General features: G+C 35.9%; 1 protein-coding gene across 15 annotated transcripts in view; it reads left to right on the top strand.

Moving 5' to 3' along the window:
- ASPH (aspartate beta-hydroxylase) overlaps positions 1-20,011 on the top strand; it is a 116,719-nt gene that overhangs the window by 36,625 nt on the left and 60,083 nt on the right. For 4 of the 15 annotated variants that reach the window (XM_040545711.1, XM_040545715.1, XM_040545724.1 and 1 more), the window contains 12 exons: positions 2,324-2,413; positions 4,087-4,161; positions 4,660-4,821; positions 6,093-6,152; positions 7,675-7,731; positions 8,236-8,280; positions 9,011-9,046; positions 10,940-10,978; positions 12,693-12,737; positions 12,855-12,896; positions 13,562-13,612; positions 14,584-14,628. In XM_040545711.1, the coding sequence (XP_040401645.1) occupies positions 2,324-2,413; positions 4,087-4,161; positions 4,660-4,821; positions 6,093-6,152; positions 7,675-7,731; positions 8,236-8,280; positions 9,011-9,046; positions 10,940-10,978; positions 12,693-12,737; positions 12,855-12,896; positions 13,562-13,612; positions 14,584-14,628 (747 nt within the window). The remainder of the gene's footprint in view (positions 1-2,323; positions 2,414-4,086; positions 4,162-4,659; positions 4,822-6,092; positions 6,153-7,674; positions 7,732-8,235; positions 8,281-9,010; positions 9,047-10,939; positions 10,979-12,692; positions 12,738-12,854; positions 12,897-13,561; positions 13,613-14,583; positions 14,629-20,011) is intronic. The other 11 variants (XM_040545713.1, XM_040545716.1, XM_040545725.1 and 8 more) reach the window with 5 other exon arrangements.

The raw sequence follows: 20,011 nt of genomic DNA, 5'->3' as shown, positions 1-20,011 counted from the left end.
TATCTTTCGTGCTTTTGTATATCTCAGTGGAATATTGTTGTTCAATTTAACATGGCAAGTTACGATGTAAGCTCAAAAAGGTCAACACAAGTAAAAACTGAGCGCAACTTCATTTTGGTAAAAAGATCACAGAAAATAGTATCTTGTAAAACACAAATGACTCTTACATACTCAACAGGACTGAACAGGAATCAGTGATAAAAACACACAGTAGATGTACATAAAGCATGAAAACAAAATTGAAAAACGTGCAAGCAAAAATGAAGAAATATTCTCACTAGTCCTTTCTTTCCTTTTATACACCCTAAATGCTAGTTGGTTGTGAAATATGTCTTTTTAATACTAAATTCATTCATCACTGAAGCTGTGCAAGTTGTCTGAATTTGGACACATGAGTTTTCGGAAGATATGAGAATGTATTTGAAGAGCTGTATGTATAAAGGAAGTAAACAGCATTTGTGGAAGTAGGGTGTCTGTTTCTAGTCTTCCAGATTCTGAAGTCTGAAACAGTGGCTAAAATAAGGAACTGCTTTTTTCTTTGTATTTAGAGATGATTGTAGAAGGAAGGAAGTAACTTACTACTCTTGTAGCCTTTAATATTACTGCAATAATATTTTGGATTTTTTTATGACGTGGCAGAAAGTTGGTTAGAAAACGGGTGTAAATTCTGGTGTCAACAAGAGTCCGTAAGACTCTTAATTATAGTGCTTTTAGATACAGCTTAACTACTGTAATAGTCAATTACATAATGTAATTTAAACAATTTTAGATATTTTTAAAAATGTAAGTAGTAGGATTTGTTCTTTTAATTCTTTTTTTTCCTGTTCCCATTGTATAGGATAATGGAATAAATGTATGTGCTTCTTATGGTGCAAGATAATAAGATCTTACTAGTTTACACAAAGTTGTTTGGAGACATACCACTCAATTTTGTACAGAGATATATTTGACTCCAGTAGAGACCTGATGATAATGTTTTCAAAACTTTACTGATTTTAAATATAATACTTATATTGTTCCACATAAAGTTACTTTTACAAGAGCATTAGCAATGGAAGAGTGTTCGTTATTGTGTAGCCTCTGCTTTTTAAAATAATACTATATTGAGTTCTGTGCATACAAGACTTGATGAACTAGTTTGTTTGAGGTGGTGTGTGTCCAAGTTTCTTTATTTAAGGAAGTAGTTTTACCTTAATTGACTTTGGAACTCAAAATGCAAATCCAGGAAAAATGATCATAGGAGCATTCAGTTTTGAAGGGATTTTAGGAGGTCCTTATTCTGTTATTCTTGCTCAAAAATAGGATCAGCTCAGAGATAAGACCAGGTTGCTCTGGGTGTTGCCCAGTGTGGTATTTAAAACCTCCACCATGTGAATGCACAACCTCTGTGCAGCCTGCTGAGTTGACTGTCCTCATGGGGGCAAAAAGTTTTTTATTAGATCTAGTCTGAACCTTTCTTGCTTGAATCCTTCCTAAACGATGGTTGAGCAGGTGATTAGGCTAATACCAATACATTCTTTCTTGGTATAATCTCTTGAGAAGTGGCATAATCTTTCAAGCATTTCAATGTACTTCCTGTAACTAGGACAGTAAATCATGATTAATGACCTGCTCAATCCTGAATAGGTGTTTGTCTAAAAAGGATACGAATCATCTTTCTCTCTTTCTCTCTTACCTTGATATTGGTACTTGCTGTTATTGATTGATTTTTTTTTTTTCCCTCTCCATGGCCTTCTGGTCTAGAAAAACTCAGTGGCATTGATAGTAAGCAACTTAGTGGTGGAACTCCATCTGCAATAACTTAGGTGTCAGAAGAAATTACCCAATTTTGAAGAGACTACAGTTCTATTTATATGATCTTCTAAGATTTAACTTAAGAAAACATATTATAAGCAGTGCACATTTAAAATTGGTTATTCATAAAATAGAAAAGTCATTACGTGAAGCACTTTTTCCCAAGTAGAAAAATAGTGAGGAAAATCTGCTGCCTGATTATCTTCTGGAAACGGAATGGAACTTGAGAATAGCACAGTAATTTGTTCAGTTACAATGAATTAAAGACAGATGCTTAAATTTGTGTCCAGTTTTTTCCCCATTGTGTCTGTCTTCAAAACATATGCTTAATTACTATCTCAGTACACTTCAGTCTTTGTGTATGTTATATATCAGGACAGCCCTGTAGTTACAATTGATTCTTTGAAGTGAAGTATTTATTGTTAATTTTAACTTTAGTTGTCGCTGATATATGTGAAACAACTTTCTTAATTTATATTTGAATCAAATCAGAAAAGCCTAAAGTTAACTTTATAACTGAAAAATGCAGGCCTAAAAGAAAGATCTGTCCCAGAACAGTCAACATCACCAGAATCCGAGGAGACCATTCAGCCTGATGAACAGTCATTTGCCAAATCAGGTAAGGTTTCTCATAAACCACAGAAGAAACGAGAAATGATATTTCGTTTGAATTATAATTCTGTTTCTCAGCATGCAAATTAATTTTCTTATTTCTCTGGTTAGAATTTTAAATCTTTTATCACTTTGTGTTTATACACTATAACATTTAACTGGAGTGACTGTTAATAGCTTTATATAAATCACCGACCATTAAAAGTTTATAGAAGGCACTCTTGTCAGTTCTCATGGAACTACATCACAGCAGAATAATTTTCTGTGGGTGTACGGTTGTGGTTTTAATACATAAGCAGCAGTATACACAGTCAGAATAACAGCAGATTCTCCACCTAAGAATAATAATAGGTATTATAGAATAATGCTAGATATAAAAAATTGTAAAATCATTCTCCTATTTGGTGGAGAAAAAAAGGAAAAACATAAATGTAGCTGTACAGCAGCCATTCCTTTTAAATATGACTTTTATTTTGTAGTTTGAGTAGTAGAACTTTTCTCAGTTTCTGAAGTTATCTGATAATAGAAAAGTCTTTTTTTCAATTCCAGTAATTTTGCATTTCTGTATTATTTTAAGTTAAACCAAAAAATTTAAATCATTTGATAAGTTTATTTGAATATTCACTTTTCTACTAAAACAGTAGTATATAAAAAACACAGTAAGTATAGCTTTTAGTTCTGAAAAAATAAATGTTAAAATACACCTTAAAAATATTAAAATTTATTGGATTCAAGAGGAATTCAAGAGAAAATATTTTTTGTGCCAGCTTTCAGAGAAACAATTTGCATTTTAATATTACTCAAAACATATCTTTTTCCAGTTCATGGAAGAGGCTTATCCTACTTGATGATTACCTGTTTGTGTACCTGACACAATAACCCACAAATGTGGAGCATATGGTTAATAAAATAGAATATAGAATTTGAATTAGTTTACTTAAGTTATTATAATGTATATTATGTAATTTCCTTTTCATTTTTCGTAACTTTTTTACATACATTTTAGTACTTCATTTGAAAATGCAACAGAATCATTTTTTTGCCAGTTTCTCAATGTTAATTTCAGGACATTTATACGAAGGCAACTCCTAGTACGAATTCCTGTTATGTCCTGGGCTCGTGTTTTATATGATGATGACTTGTCCCTGAAATCAGTTTTGGATTTATTCTACTATGAATTGCCAGGAGGAGACCTTGCTATTGTAATGTTAGTGTTTATTTTCCCTATTTCTAAAACGAATAAAACCCCTCTTCTGTAAATGACATTCTGTTGTCAAAAATGACAAGTTAGTGCTGCAATTTAAATTGTAGGAAGGTAATGGAGGAAAGTATCAGTAAAGTAATTACTCCAAAGAGAATTTGTGGTTTGGTTAGGTACCTGAAATTATTAGTGTTACTGCCACTAAGAAAAAGTTACATGCAGAAGATCCACTGTAGATAAATTCTTCTGATTGGTCTTCAGAATGATTTAATGTAATGATGCAACATGTTCTGTGTTGGACAGTGAACAAAACCAAATTGTATTTATAATTACATGAGTTGCAGAGATTCACCAAGTAAATTTCTAGAGAACTTCATGGAATGGAGTAAAGAATTTATGGAGACTACTAAAAGCTGCAAGCCTTGAGCTAGTGTTTAGATTTTTGCACTTACCTTCATTGCAATTTATAATCCTTTTAGAGCACAAGAATGCTGATGTAGAATTGGAAGAGGATATTCAGCCTGTTCTTCATGAAGCTGTCCATTCTGAGCCTGGTAATGCATTAACACTTAAAAATCACTGAAGAATTTATAAATTTTGACATAAGCAAGAGAAATTTCAGTCTGTTTTTGGTGTGCACTCAAAGTACTTTTGCCTGCACAGAACATTCTAAGCAAATACTTAGTAATTTCAAAAAAAAAAAATTGAAAAATTCAAATCCTGGACTTGTGGCCCTTTTTTTCAGAGGCATTTGGCAGCAGTAGCTCAAATCAGTCAGTTAACAAGAATTTCCTTGAAGCGCTTTGTAAAGTGCAAGAATGGTCAAACAGTTGTTTGTTTTTTACTGTGTTTTCTCTGTGACTAAAGAAGGCACTGGTGAGTCAGTGCAGATGCTTTAGTTTTATACTATGGTAAGGGTCAGACAAGTCGTTTGTTCCCCTCTCTGTTGGGAGTACTTGAAAAATACAAAGTGTGTTGAAAGCTGAGTATTTGCTTGTAGCAGAATTTACCAATGATTGTGTATTCTCTTAACGATCTGTATTCTCAATTAGGAGAGAGACATGAAGATGTAGATGAAAGCGTAAATGAACAGTGGCAAGAGAAGGAAGAAACATATGGAGAAACTTTTGAAGCTCCTGCAACAGATGAATTGCTCGGAGAATTAGAGAATGAAGTGACAGAGGACTATGAGACACCAGACTCATTTCAGAAAGGTATCTGAATGACTAAATATATTTAAAATTAAATGTTGACAAAAATGTGGACAGACAAATGGAAACCCTTCTTGTTTAAAAAAGTGACTCTTTTAATTTCTGCTTGCCATGGAAACTTAGCAAATGTCAACTACTGCAAGCATTATTTAGCAAATAAATATTTTTTAAATCAAAATGGGATATTAAAATGCCACGAGTTGTGTAATCCAGGTGACTGTAAATTATGTACTTGCTGCAGTGTGGTTTTCAAACAACTGAATTAATCTGGGTTCTAGCTACACATTTCTCCTCAAAATAGAGGGGCTTGAATCATATCTATGGAACGTGCTTCTGGACTTTCTAGATTTTTTTTAACTAAATTTTAAGAGTTTGATAGCACTGTTTTTTGTAGACAGACTTATTCTCAATATACTGATAATACAGCTCTTCAAGAGAATAAGTGAACAACAATCCAAGTACTGCTAAGAACTTGTATAATGATAATAATATAATAACTTGTATAATAATAATAATAATAATAATCCAAGTACTGCTAAGAATCATGTAAAGATACTCTTATCCGATTGCCTTGAGGTATTGACAGGATGATAAAAAAAATTGTAATCAAAATATTAGATCAGAATCATATTGTCTAATTGGAACTTAGAGAAAAGTATTTCTGAATGCTTTTGTCCAAAGTACTGAAAATTTTGTGTATCGTTTAAGACGTTATTCTGAAAAACTCATGTAATCAACGTCATCCAAAATGTTTCCAAAACAAGTGTCCAAAAGTTGCTTGAAGTAAGCTGATATTCTTTCTTCACAACTGAAGTAATTCTTTTCGTCTAGGTCTGTTATACCTCCTTTTTCCTGTGTCTCTTCTATTCCTCTATGGTGCAAGCTAAATTAGGGGAATAGATGAAATACTCAAATTCCAGTCATTTTAAAGATTTTAAATAATGAGAAGGCAAAGTGAATATATTCTATTTTCCTTTAGACTTTCACGGAGGTGAGTTTTCCAACAGCAGACTTGAATTTGGGAGAAAAATTTCTGCAGGGACAGTCATCTTTTTTGAGCAAATGTGTATTGAGTATATGTCTTCTCAATATTACATATATAAATTTTATTCTTTCAGCCTATTTGAATATCTCTGGCATTAGAATAAATTTGCTTAGAATTTCTGCTTAGAAATTTGACTATGTAATATTCTTTTACAGCATTTGCAGTGCCATGTACTGTTTAAAAAAAAAAGCTAAAATTTTTAATTTATGCTTATTTCTCAATTTCTCAGATGCTGATCCTGTAGCAGATGATCTTGGAGCAACACAGCCTGAAACATTTGAAGTTCCAGGTATAATTTTATTTTTCCAAACCCAGTAATATTAGTTTTATACTGAAAATGATATGGAAAAGCTAAACTAGTTTAGTAATGTATCATTTTGAAAATGTTTATCTGTTCCTGTCTTGTATATATTTACTCTGAGGTGAATATATCATAATTGCTATGGCAAAGAGTTCTTAAAGAGTAGGGGATGGTATATATGGAAACTTTGCTTTCGGGTAGTGCAAAAATATAATTTGTACTTTGAGTTTCTGGCTGTTGCATGTGTTTGCAATCTGGATAGGTGAGAGATCCGTGGTTGTACAGTGTAAGAAAGTGAGAATAAGGTTTATTGCTCTTATTCCTGTCTTATATTCTACAATGCTGAGGTTCTAGCCTACAGTTTTGTCAATAGTCTGGAACTTGTGTTGTCACATAGAACCTGGCATCTTTCAGAAGCAGACAGTTTGTAACCTCGCCTTCAGGACTATTTAATATTTTATGGCCCATTATGCTATCAGAGAGTCAGTCAGCTCTAAGGACTTAATATGGAATTATTCTTATAGTGTCCTCCTAGTGTACACCCTTAATTCATCTTTAAAGCTTTAGGAAATTTTGCATGCAAGTACATCCAGTTAGCCTCTAGTCATCTTCATCCTGTGTTTGATACCTTACAGAATGGTGTTGGCTTATTTTACCCGTTAGTCCATCTATTGAGAAACATCAGATGGATATTACATTTTCCCTGCTGTCTGAGAAGTGTTTTTATCTGGCTAGTAATAATGCTTCTTTATAGTACAGGCAGCCTCTTCCATTTACATCAGACCTGGATTTCAGTTTGGACTAAGCATTGAGCCAAAGATAATAAGCCAGTTCTGGACTTCGGTCTTTTTTTAATGCCAAATATGAGAACGAAATATTTTTATTTGTTACAGCAAAAAAAAACTTATCCCTACCTTTGTGGGAAGTTTCTGCTTTCCAGCTACCAGTTTGAAATCCATGCTGCTATACTTCCAAAGTACGAGGATAAGTTATTTTACCTTCAGGACCATGTGTTGTCTGATGTGTCATACTGAGTATAGAAATAACATCTCGAAGAGTTGTAGTCACAGAATTAGCAATTCAATGGGAAAAAAAAAAGTTCAATATCTATGATGCCAGAATTGAATATTTCTCAAGGTTTGTGTTTCTGGCTCTTATTGGCAGTGGTTGTCCTCTGCAGACCAGCACCAACACTAAGTAAAGAAACTACTTTAGGACTTTTAGAATGGGGGAAAGATGATATTTTTGATTCATATTAGAGCTGTTAAAAATGTTCATGCAGACTTACAGTTCTCATGTACCTAGTTTTCATACCAAGGGTATATCACAGGACTGGAAGGGAGGGTAATCCAGCACCTTCCACTAGATTGCTGTGTGTTTAGTTGCAAATGTATAGCTGTCATTTAATAGTTCTCAACTGGAGAGTTGCACTTAGCTATTGGAAGACATGTTCATGCAAGTTAAAATAATGCAATATTAAGTGTATATATATATATATTCGTATTTACAGTTTCATATGATTATGATATGGATGTAGAGAAGACAGTAAGTGATCCAGAAGCTCCAGGTTTGTAAATTTTCTTAACTTTAGATTGTAATATAATCAATTGTGCTTTTTAAAACAGGCTTCAAAGTAATGTATCATGTTTGCTGTTAATTCAGTTTTATATTCAAACAGTTTTTTCAAGCAGTTTCAAATAAACCTGATTTTTGCAGTATTGATTTTGCAGCTATGTTACTGTTACAATTGTGAATAGAACATGCCACAAATACTTGCACAACTGTTTACTGGAGTAGTTTTCCAGCCTAATCAACAGGTTGTCAAAGACTTACTCTATTCATAATCCTAGGCCTAAATGAAAATATGCCTAAACTTATTATATGGTGATGTAGCTCCTGGATGTGTTTGACAATCTGTCACTTTCAAACAAAATGTTGTTATATTAATTCAGATATGCCTAGTTCTCTTATTCTTGAGGTAAATAATATGTAACATTTTAACTTTTTCTGTGCTATTTAGCTGTTGCATGAAAACTTGATTAGAACTTAAAATATTAAATTTTTATTTAAGGTGACGCTGAACTGATGTTAGAAGATGCTGTTGAACATTACACAGGTACAATGCAAAGTCTTTTGTAGAACTTTGGTTGAATTTTGTCTCCCAAACAAGTCTCCCTGCTCTCCTACCCCCCCAAATGGAGGTCGTATACAGTATCAGTTTCATAAGTTTATTGGTTTAAAGTCATTACATCTTTATTTACATTCTGAAAAAATACAAAGAACTACATGAATATTACTTCTTTGTAATGTGAGCCAAGTGGACAGAAGAATATTTTGAGGGTTAAACATCTAGGAGAGTATGTGTTTGTATTTTAAATTGCATAGAAATGTTTCTGTGGATAAAAAAAACAACTTGGATTTGCCAAGGACTTTGAAGATAGTTTGTATAAATGTCAGGAAAAATGTCATATCTCTGGGGAGAAAAAAAAGGCATTACAAAATACAGTTGTGTAAAATTTTGCTGTATATAAAAATGATTTATGAGTATTTTCATTATGAATTGTAGGTCATTTGTAGATATTTTCATGACTTGTATAAAAAAGCCCTAATGATAGTGATGAATCTTTAAGTCTACTTTGTGATGCCAGAAAATCACTTTTTTCCACTGAATCTTTTAAAAATCTTAGGATTAAATGAGCTCTTAGTATTATGAACTGTAATACAGTATAAAATTCTATAGATTTGAGTATTTTTCCAGAATAAACTTGACGCTGCATTATTTGTGTGCGAGTATTATCTTTAAAATTATATGGATTTTAATACTGAATTTTTCCCCTTCTAAACAGAGGATAGAGTTCATGGGGATTATAATGAAGAACATGGTATGAGAACTGTTATATTTAGTGAAATGACTGTATCATAACCCGTATTTTACCATCATATTGTTCTGAAAATCTTTAAGTACTGTGAAAGTGAAATTGTTTTGTCTTAAAATTTTCCGTGCTGTCACATTATTTTATAACTTCTGTGATAAGGGATTTTTGAAGTTCAAATCCCCTGTGTATCTGAGCAATTGATCAGTCTTTAACACTGGAACAAGTGTAGAGTATACGTATAGTTTACGTTCCCGTACCAGTCCCCTTTATCACTCTTTGTGCCTTTGTGGCATAAAAAGCACAGACTGCCCATTTTGAGCAAATGGGAGTTCACAAATGTACACTAGACAGCATTATAGTAGCTATAGTACCTAGTTTTCATCCCTGTTGTCTCCTGGCCCATCTTCCTTTGCACCTTTCAACCCTTCTCATGAAAACACACTTTCAGTTGGATGGAAAATGAAACGTTTGCTCATTTCCTGGAGAACGGAGTTTCTAGCACCTGTGCTAGAAAAAAAAAGCCAAAGACGGGATGGAAGCCGTCATGGAGATCAGAAGTTCTTTCTCTCAAATGTAAAGCTTACATTTTTGACATTAGCTCTAAGAACAGCAGAAGTTCAGTTCCACAAAAAGAATCATTTTAAAGCTTCAGATGCAAACGTCAGAGAAATCGGCAGAAGTATATGCTTCTCTATTCTAGAGTCAGTGCATCTTCTCAGTGTCTGTCAGATGTGTTTCTCCTCTTGTGGCAAACCCTCTGACAGTATTTTCTCCATTCTTGATACTCCCAAGAATTCACAGAAAGCTGAGAGGGCAGCACCAAAGTAATTGTTAGCCAGAGTAGTTCAGTTTCTTTTCTGACTCTTTCTTTGTATGACTTAATTCTTAATTAAAATCAGAGACCCCCTCTAATAGGATCACAGCTCCTATACTCACTTCTACCTTGCATGGCATTGGGACAAACTGGAGGCCTATTGTACATTGCAGCCACTTTGTGTGTGTGTGTGTGTGTAGCATGTGGAAAGGAACCGTCTCTTCATATCTTCTATAGATATTACTAACAGTTCCTTAGTTGAAACGTTTGCATATTTTTGTCCACAGTGAAGAGTGTAAATAAATCAATTATGTAATTATTGTGCACAACTTTTCAATAGTTTTTATAAAGTTTTTTTATATAGTTTGGATCAATGAAACTAGAGAAAGAAAACAAGTTTTAGATTTTGATTAGAAATAAAGAATTCTGGATTATTTTTTTGAAAGTATATTGTAAGAATATTTTTGAAGGAGTGGAGGGGGGTCCAAGTGATTATTTGTATCTTTTAAGACAAAACATGTAATAGTAGAAAGGATTTTTAAAAATCTGATGTAAACAACCTTTTATTGGATGAGTTAACTACTGTTAAGATAATGAAATTACCTAGATCACTGGATGAACCTTGAAGTTTTTAGTTTTAAAAATCACAATCAGCTGTGCATTGAGAATTTAGGCAATAAATGGACAGCACTTTGTCCATCTTCAGACATTATTTAAAGTATGGGTATTCTTAACCTATTTCTTGTTCAAAGTTATGAAAATTATACTAGCTCTTTACTCAAAATATAGGAGCGTAGGTGAATTATAATGTACAGAATGATAGCTTTATTTTTGTTATTTTCAATACTTCATCTGTGTGCATAGAAATGCTGAAATTTCAGCATTATGTTCACGTTTGATATGTTTTATACATAGAATTCCCCCTACGGGTACCAGCGAGGGTTCATATATCTAAGCATGCTCCAAAAGTAGAGGAAAACTTTGAGAGCTTTGCATTTGTCAAAAGAGAAATGAATTAGATGCCTAACAACTAAATTATTTTTAGGATACTTCGTGTAAATCAACCACACTTTTTTTCTTTTCAGAACCAAAACATGAAGAGGAGACTGAGACTCAAGGTACAGGTATAGTCTATAGATGCATGTATGTACACACGTGTGTGTGTATGTATACATTTACATATATGTATATGGGGCATATTGGAAAATCGTTTTTATTTCATATATAGTTAAAGTGAAATATCTCTACAATAAATGTTATTGGAGTATAATTTTAAAAATCAGAAATATTTTAGTAAACTTAGCACGAAGACTGTTATCTACATGGCAAGGTGAATTTATATTGGAATATAAAATCTGTGTAATCTTCAATCACAGTGTAATACCAGTTATGGGAAATGTTCATTACAGCGTCTATAGTTACCAAGCCAGATTTCTGACTATGAATTAAGACTCTCCTTAATGTTACCATCCTCAAAGATTCATCTTTAAATCTTGAGATTGCGGCGCTGAGACAAAATGGGGCATGTGAGGCTTTCTGCAGGTTTTTGGAACACAGTCATTTGGCCTAGACACTCAACCTGCTTGCCATGAGCCTGGCTCATAACCTTGTAACCAATGCCTACTTCTGGAAGTTCAAAAAAAAGGTGTCTTGCAGGAAGTGAATTCAGATTTTACAGGTTGCCATTACTGGCTCTGCTTTGGTGGATGCTTTTTGCTGGTGCTGTTTTCTAATTAGCCAAACCAATTAAAATAATTGTAGTCTTCGGTCCTCTCTCCATACTTTGTCTTCAAATACCAGCTCTTTTGAAAGTCATCTCAGATAAGTGAATGAAAAAGACACAAGTGCTTAATTTAGAATGAATTCAAGAAATGCTGTAGTGTAGATAAATTGGAAGTATCTGTTCTATTACCTGTGTGACCATAAGCTTAAGAGGACAGCCAATGAGTTGAAGGGTGGCAAATTCAATGACAGTAAAAATAAATATATTTAATTTTTCCATGGAGAAGCCCCAGTTTAAGTTGAACTTACTCGTCCTTCAGGAAGGAAAGCAGGATCCACCAATGAGAGATGTACTTTTATCCAAATAAAAAGGCTATACAGAGTTGGAATTATTTAAAATAAATGTTTTAGAATAGCTACTATTCTGAATTTTACCCTGAAACATAGTAGTTATTTATATGGAAGGATGGATATGCAACTGGTTTTGCATGAAAGTTCCAAAGCAGTTCTACATCCTATGTACTCCATCTTGCTCTAGCCTCTGTTCAGATAGAACGTTGGATTAAATACCGGGACGACCCTAAATGTCCCGTATATGTAAATGTACGTGTAAATATTTCTGTTTTTTTCCCTACAAATGTAGGGGGGATAATGACACAACAGTATATAGGGATAAGATGAGGGGGGAGGAGTGTTACAGCAGTAAGCAGTGCAAAAATATTTAGCCATGTAGGTTGTTGTTTAGTGCTATTATTTACTACTAAAGCCAATCAGTATGTGTAAGCTTTTTAAGAGTAAGGACATGCTCAGAAAGATTAAGGAGTGTTTTTTAATTTTTTTAAAGTTACTGTGTTTTAATCCAAATGACATTTGTTTAGAGGGTATAATTTTTGAAATACCTACTAATACAGCAGTTGTGTAGTGAAATAGGAAAGAAAATTTAAGGTTTTTTTTTTCCCTCAAAATTAGTAAAAGTTCATGTTTGCTTTTTGCAATTTTCTGTTTACAGTTGAGCATGTCTGTGTGCTAGCTCTGCTCTTTGGTGTTGTATGCAAGTTTCATCGGTTTAGAACTTGACTTCATTATTACTCTGAATTCAATGTGTTTTTTTTTTAGCTGTCGAGGACCTTCCTGAGGAAGTATATGAAGCCACAGAGCAAGGTATACTTTTTTATTGTGATCTTAGTGTTTTGGTGAAAGATTCTGATGCTGATGAAGAAGGGGAGAAGGAAAAAAAAGAACACCTAATTATATACTTTTATCTTTTTATACTTACAGATGAGATTATTGAAGATCTGGAAATTGATAAAAAGATGTCAGGTATGAGTTTTTATAAATAGAGAAAGAAGACACTTTATAAGTCCATTTAAATCTGTTAATATAATTTTTATATGTAGAAAAATATTGCAGGAAAATGTACTGCATGAAGTACTTAAAGCTTCAATTTGTGGAATAGAAATGTTAATTTCCCAGATGACTGCTCAAAAAGATTAAGTTGTGAATTTTTGTTTGTTGTGCTGGTGCCAGGGAATTTCAGATGAATACCGAATCAGATGTAATTTGAAGATTAGCTTCAAGAATTTAAAGTATCATTAAGGAACATTTTTTTCAAGCATGACCTTAATTCAGTCAGCTAGAGCTAAGTGATCTAAACAGGTTATTCTTAGCACAGCTTATAGGGTTTGATGCTATATTTTCTTCAAATTTTCCATTTGAAAAATTTGTTATAATTAAATGGGAAACAAATATTAATGTTTGTACAAAAATAACAATTGCAACAAAAATCACTTTTGGAGGGGAGTAATAGAAGTCATTAAGAGTGAAGAGCTATTTTTTAATATGAAATGCATTCAGTTGCTTTTGTTCTACTGTTAAATTGTTTGTTCCTTGTTTGATACTAATGGGGCTGGGTGGTTCATGAGGAGTAAAAGCAAAATTGAGAACATACTATGTGTAACTTAAATCCTTTATTTTCTTTGTAACGGTAGAAAATAAACATACAGAAGATAACCTGGCCACTGAACCAGAGGAATCAGGTTTGTATTTCATGTATTGCCCATGAATATGCTACTTATTTGCGAAGGAAAAAAAAAAAAAAAGATTAATATTGTAGAAAGGAACTCTACAATAAAAATGCATTTATATCGTCTTTTTCTGCAGTGCTTTTTCCTCTAAGGACAAACATAACTGTGTCGTTAGAAACTAACCTGTTCTCTTTTGTTTTGCTGTGCTTTCTTAATGCCAAATTTTAAAAGCTTACGTAGCACAGCTCAGTTTTAGAAGTTGAGAGTGCTCCAGCTCAGAATAACTTACAGGAATAATAGTGGTCATATTAGGTCATATGAAGCTGAAGATTTCCTTACTCTGCTCTGTGCTCCATACTCTGGAAAAAGAGCTTATATATAAGAAGCAAAGTGGAATGTTACCCCAGCTTTGAGCAGTGTACATTACAGGATTCCTGAGTCAGAGCATATTTCAGTTTTTCTCTTCAGTTTTTCTTACCATCTACAGTGAGTGAGCCTGGCTCCCCCTGTGCAAGAATAGGGAGCTATGTGCAACCTTCAGTCTATTAGCAGCAATAGCAGTTGGTGACATTTCTCATTTAAATGTACATCTTGGATTTAAAAGAACTGAATTTTCAAGTAAAATATTTCACAGTTACAGCTAGGAACATTATAATTTCCTAAATATGGTCATTTTTTGTAAGCCCATATTCTAATAGCATATGAAAGTGGGAGGATATTTGTGCTTTGGATAGTACAATTTCATAATTTTGAAGTTTGATTTTTGAAACAGTGCAGTACTGAAAATTAAGTGCTTGCCTACTTAAGTATTAATCTTTCCCCTGGAAAAATTTAGCTGAGAAAAAATTAAAATCCCACTTCTGCAAAAGTATTATTACAGAACAGGCTCAATAGGTTACTATGATGAACATAAGAGAAAATATGCAGCTTTTTGTAAATATTTAGTTTCACCAGTTTCAGTTTTGTGCACTTTTCATTTACAGAAATCCCTGTTCAAACTGAGGATTATTCAAATGATAATCCAGTGGGTAAGTTAATCTTAAGTGTTCTTTTAAAAAAATGTATGTATGTATGTATGTGTATATATATATATATATATATATATATATATATATATCTTATAGCTATGTGGTAAGTTCTACAAACCATTTTTGGAGAGGGGTGAAGGGTTATCATTATTGTCATTTGAAGTTGCTTCCCGTTTTTGAAGCAATGATTTTTATCTTGTACTGCATAAATGCTAGTGATGGCTATTGAGTTATATGGAAGTATTCCATATAAAACTGTGAGTAGTTTTAAATTAAGACTTAATTTTAAATAATTTCAGAGAGAGTTGGATACTTTAGCTGTAAAGGTAAAAATAAATGTTTTGGGTCTCAAAATTATGTGCATGCTTCCTTTGTAGGGTAACTGGTCATGGGTGGTGATATTAGTGTTATTTGTCTGTGTATCAGTCAGATCTATTGGAGTTAGACTGTAACGCATATTTTAGGCATAGGTCTGTAAACAAGATTGGTTTTGTCATGCTATCGCATTTTTCTTGACATGGCTGATTTTACGAACAGTAGCAGTTCCAGCTTTTCCGTTGGTTGCTTGACAATAGTGTTTACCGTTTTTAGAGTAGCTACCTAATGAATCCATGTCTCTGACAGGAGACTTTATACATTTAAAGACTGTATATTAGATTTGGTCTGCTTTTTTAGAGTTTGGTATTACAAGTTGCTTGTTTGCTCTTCGTAACAATATAGTAGGGGTACTATCTCTCAGCAGGAAATCACAGCAGTTGCAATCAAGGAGCCTTGGGTGCTGTTTGTTTAGTTCTCGTTAGCCTGAATGCCTGTATAGTGTGGTTGTTGGTCAAAGGAGTTTTCAATCACCTTTGTGCATTGGTTAATCCCTGCGATATGCAGAAGCTCTGAAGTGGTGTGGTGACTTCACAGTAATTCTATGAGACTTTTCTTTCCTTGTGGGGAAGGAAACTTGTATTTAATGTTTACACATGCCAAAAGTAGCCTGAGAATTGAAAAACACAGGACATCTGTGTGATGTCCCAATACAGATTAGTTCATGTTTTAATTTACATGTTGAACCTTAACTGAGGTGATCTGAAGTACTTCTATCAATACATAAGTGCTTTGTCTGAGAGAGGGCTTTAAACTAGGTATGAAGGGAGGTGGAGGGGAAATAAGGCTTGATAGAGATGAACCTGGAGGAGCAGTCCCAGGGTTGAGAGTGAGGGCAATGGCGCGTCTCAAGTGCATCCACCAATGCACACAGCACGTGCACACAACAGGAGGAGCTGGTAGCCATTGTGCAGCAGGCAAACTATGAGCAAGCCGCCATCACTGAAACGTGGTGGGACCACTTGCACAACTGGATTGCTGCAATGGATGGCTACAAACTCTTTGGAAGGGACAGACAACTAAGGAAGGGTGATGGTGTGGCTCTCTATATTAGAGAGTGCTGGGATGCTATTGAGATCGGGGTTGGGAATGAAAAGGTAGAGTCCCTGTGGTTAAGGATCAGGGGTTGGCCAACAAGGCGGACAATCTGGTGAGGGTCTGTTATAGACCGCCAAACCAGGATGAAGAGACGGATGAGGTGTTCTATAAGCAGCTGGCAGACGTTGCTCAGTCGCCAGTGCTTGTCTTCCGGGTGACTTTAACTTCCCAGACATATGCTGGAAATACAATCTAGCCCTGAGGAAGCAGTCTAGGAGGTTCCTGGAGTGTGTGGAAGACGGCTTCCTGACTCAGCTGGTCAGTGAGCCTACCAGAGGGGGTGTTCCTCTAGACCTGCTGTTCATGAACAGAGAAGGCCTAGTGGGAGATGTGGTGGTAGGGAGTTGTCTTGGGCAGAGTGACCATGACATGGCAGAGTTCTCTATTCTTGGTGAAGTCAGGAGGGGGGTCAGTAAAACTGCTACCCCGGGCTTCCGGAGAGCAGACTATGAATTGTTCAGGACACTAGTAGGGAGGGTCCCTTGGGATTCGATCCTGAAGGGCAGAGGGGTCCAGGAAGGCTGGGCACTACTCAAGAAGGAAGTCTTAAAGGCGTAGGAGCTGTCCCCATGTTCCGAAGATGAGCTGTCAGGGAAGAAGACTGGTGTGGCCAAACAGGGAACTTTTGCTGTGTGTCTGGGAGAAAAAGAGAGGTTATGTCCAGTGAAAGAAGGGGCAGGCAACTCAGGCAGAATACAAGGAAGTTGCCAGCATATTCAGGGAAAAAATCAGGAAGGCCAAAGCCCAGTACGAATTCAACCTGGCCACTATGATTAAGGATAACAAAAATATTTTTATAAATATATTAATGGCAAGAGGAGGGCCAAAGAGAATCTTCATTCTTTACTGGACTACTTAAGGATAACGAAAAGGCTGAGGTTCTTAACACCTTCTTTGCATCTGTCTTTACTAGCCAGACCACTTATGGGGAGCAGAAGACCCCCCCCCCTGCATAGTTCAGGTGGAAACGGTTAGAGACCTGCTGCTCCACCTGGACTGTCACAAGTCCATTGGGCCAGATGGGATGCACCCGACGGTGCTGAGGGAGTCGGTGGATGTGATTGCTGAGTTGCTTTCCATCATCTATCAGCTGTCATGGTCATCTGGAGAGGTCCCAGATGACTGGAGACTTGCTAATATGATGCCCATCTATAAGAAGGGTCGTAAGGAGGACCCAGGGAACTACAGGCCTGTCAGCCTGACCTCGGTGCCAGGAAAGGTGATGGAACAGCTCATCTTGAATGTAATCACACAGCATATGTGGGACAACCTGGGTTGTCAGACCCAGCCAGCATGGGTTCATGAAAGGCAAGTCCTGCCTGACCAACCTCATCTCCTTCTATGACTGGGTGACCCGCCTGGTGGATGACGGAAAGCCTGCTGCCATAGTATACCTAGACTTCAGCAAGGCCTTTGACATGGTCTCCCACAGTATTCGCCTGGAGAAGCTGGCAGCCCATGGCTTGGACAGGTACACTCTTTGCTGGGTTAAAAACTGGCTGGACAGCTGGGCCCAGAGAGTGGTGGTGAAGGGAGTGAAATCCAGCTGGCAACCGGTCACCAGTGGTGTTCCCCAGGGGTCGGTGTTGGGGCCCATCCTCTTTAGTGTCTTTATTGATGACTTGGATGAGGGAATTGACTGCAGCCTCAGTAAGTTTACAGATGACACCAAGCTGGGGGGAAGTGTCGATCTGCCAGAGGGTGGGGAGGTCCTGCAGAGGGACCTGGACAGGATGGGTCGATGGGCAGAGGCCAGTGGGATAAGGTTCAACGTGGCTAAGTGCTAGGTCCTGCACTTTGGCCACAACAACCCCATGCAGCGCTACAGGCTTGGGGGAGAGTGGCTGGAAAGCTGTGCAGAGGAAAAGGATCTGGGGGTGCTGATTGATGCTCGCCTGAGCATGAGCCAGCAGTGTGCCCAGGTGGCCAAGAAGGCCAATGGCATCCTGGCTTGGATCAGGAATAGTGTAGCCAGCAGGACTAGGGAGGTGATTGTTCCCCCTGTACTCTGCTCTGGTGAGGCCGCACCTCGAGTACTGTGTTCAGGTTTGGGCCCCTCGCTACAAGAAGGACATCGAGGCCCTGGAGTGTGTCCAGAGAAGGGCTACGAAGCTGGTGAAGGGCCTGGAACACAAGGCCTGTGAGGAGCGGCTGAGGGAACTGGGGTTGTTTAGTCTGGAGAAGAGGAGGCTCAGGGGAGACCTTACTGCTCTCTACAACTACCTGAGAGGAGTTTGTGAGGAGCTGGGGGTTGGTCTCTTCTCACAGGTAACTACTGATAGGACTAGAGTTGCGCCAGGGGAAGTTTAGGTTGGAAATTAGACATTTCTTCTCAGAAAGAGTAGTCAGACATTAGAATGGGTTGTCCAGGGAAGTGATGGCATCACCATCCCTGGGCATGTTTAAGGAAAGGTTGGGTGTGGTGCGGATGTGGTGCTTAGGGACATGGTTTAGTGGGCAACATTGGTAGTAGGGTGGTGGTTAGACCAGGTGATCTTGAATCATTAAGGTTGGAAAAGACCTTCTATGATTCTGTGATTGTGTGTTGAAATATTGAAAGCAGTAAGTGTTCATTGATAGATGCCTAATAAAAATATTCAGTTTCTTAATGAGTATAAAATATTTTAAACTAAGGTTATAAACAGTGTAAGAATAAGTAGTTGTTACTTTTGACAACATTGGCAAGAAGTTCAGTGAAGATAGTGTTCATTCAGTTGGTTTGTTGTCCTTTTGCTTGGAACTGTAGAACAAGAAAAGATACATCTATTTTCTTGCAGGAAATGTTGCTGCCTAACACAGAGGCTCTTATGAGACTACTGGAAATTTTCAGCAGTAGAAAATTCTACTGCATAGCGTCAGTTATACTGATATGCGGATATAGAGATGATCTTGACTTAGACATGCTATTTTGAAACCAAATTCAAACTCTAGATATCAACTTGAAATCTTTGAATTTTTTCATGGACCATATTTCTGTCACTGTGCTGTAGTTTGACTCAATTTTGCAGCGGTAAGTGCATTTCCTAACTTGACAAAACAATAATAATATTAATAATCTTATGTGTATTACACATTAGTGGATGGTTTTACAAATACTCCATTTGTGCAGCTTCCTTTAGTTCTAGGTGGACTTTTGAATATAATAGTGGAGTTGAACCTAGTTGGCCACTCTCCTTTTCCTTTACCGTGTTACAGAATCCTTACTGGTTTCAAACCCCGTTAGGATCAAAAATAACTTACTTGTTTTACTGTGAAATACTGTATATTTCTCATCCCTTTGAATTTCTTTTTAGATTCTTTTTTTCCTTCATTCATGTTCAAATTAGTGCAGTGCACTTTTTAAATCACAGATGAGAATTCAAGGGAAAGATAGCTTTATCCTGGTGTATATTTTCAAAATAGATAATAATAGCAGCACTGGAAGAAGTGAACATTTTCTTTTTCCTCACAGGAAAAAGTGAAGGAATTGATCAAAACCTATCTATTTAGTTACTAAATATGAGTAACTATTAGATGTATTAGATGATGCTTGTGCTTCTCCCTTTATGAAGCAGAAAATGAAAATAATCAGAACAAAATCTGCTATAGTATACAAAAATACTGAAAGAGATACAGTATTTTCTGTAGTTATGTAAGAACCACTTTAAAGGCAGAAGAGTCATCAACCAGTTGTGTATCACATTTTATAAAAAGCTGATCAGCACAATGTAGGACTCAAATTATATAGCATCTCTAACAATTCAGAAAAGAAGCAGGATATGCATTAAAAAAAATACTAACCAGGAATGCAATCATTACAGTTATGGAATTTTTCTATTATTAAGTATGTTTTCCTGCCTTCGTTAGATGAGAAAGATTGGAGGAAACATTATTCTCATAGTATTTTCCTCTTAGAGGACTAAATTCATAT

This window comes from Cygnus olor, chromosome 2 (assembly GCF_009769625.2).
Source record: "Cygnus olor isolate bCygOlo1 chromosome 2, bCygOlo1.pri.v2, whole genome shotgun sequence".
Taxonomy (NCBI): domain Eukaryota; kingdom Metazoa; phylum Chordata; class Aves; order Anseriformes; family Anatidae; genus Cygnus; species Cygnus olor.
This window is presented reverse-complemented; position numbering and strand designations above follow the sequence as displayed.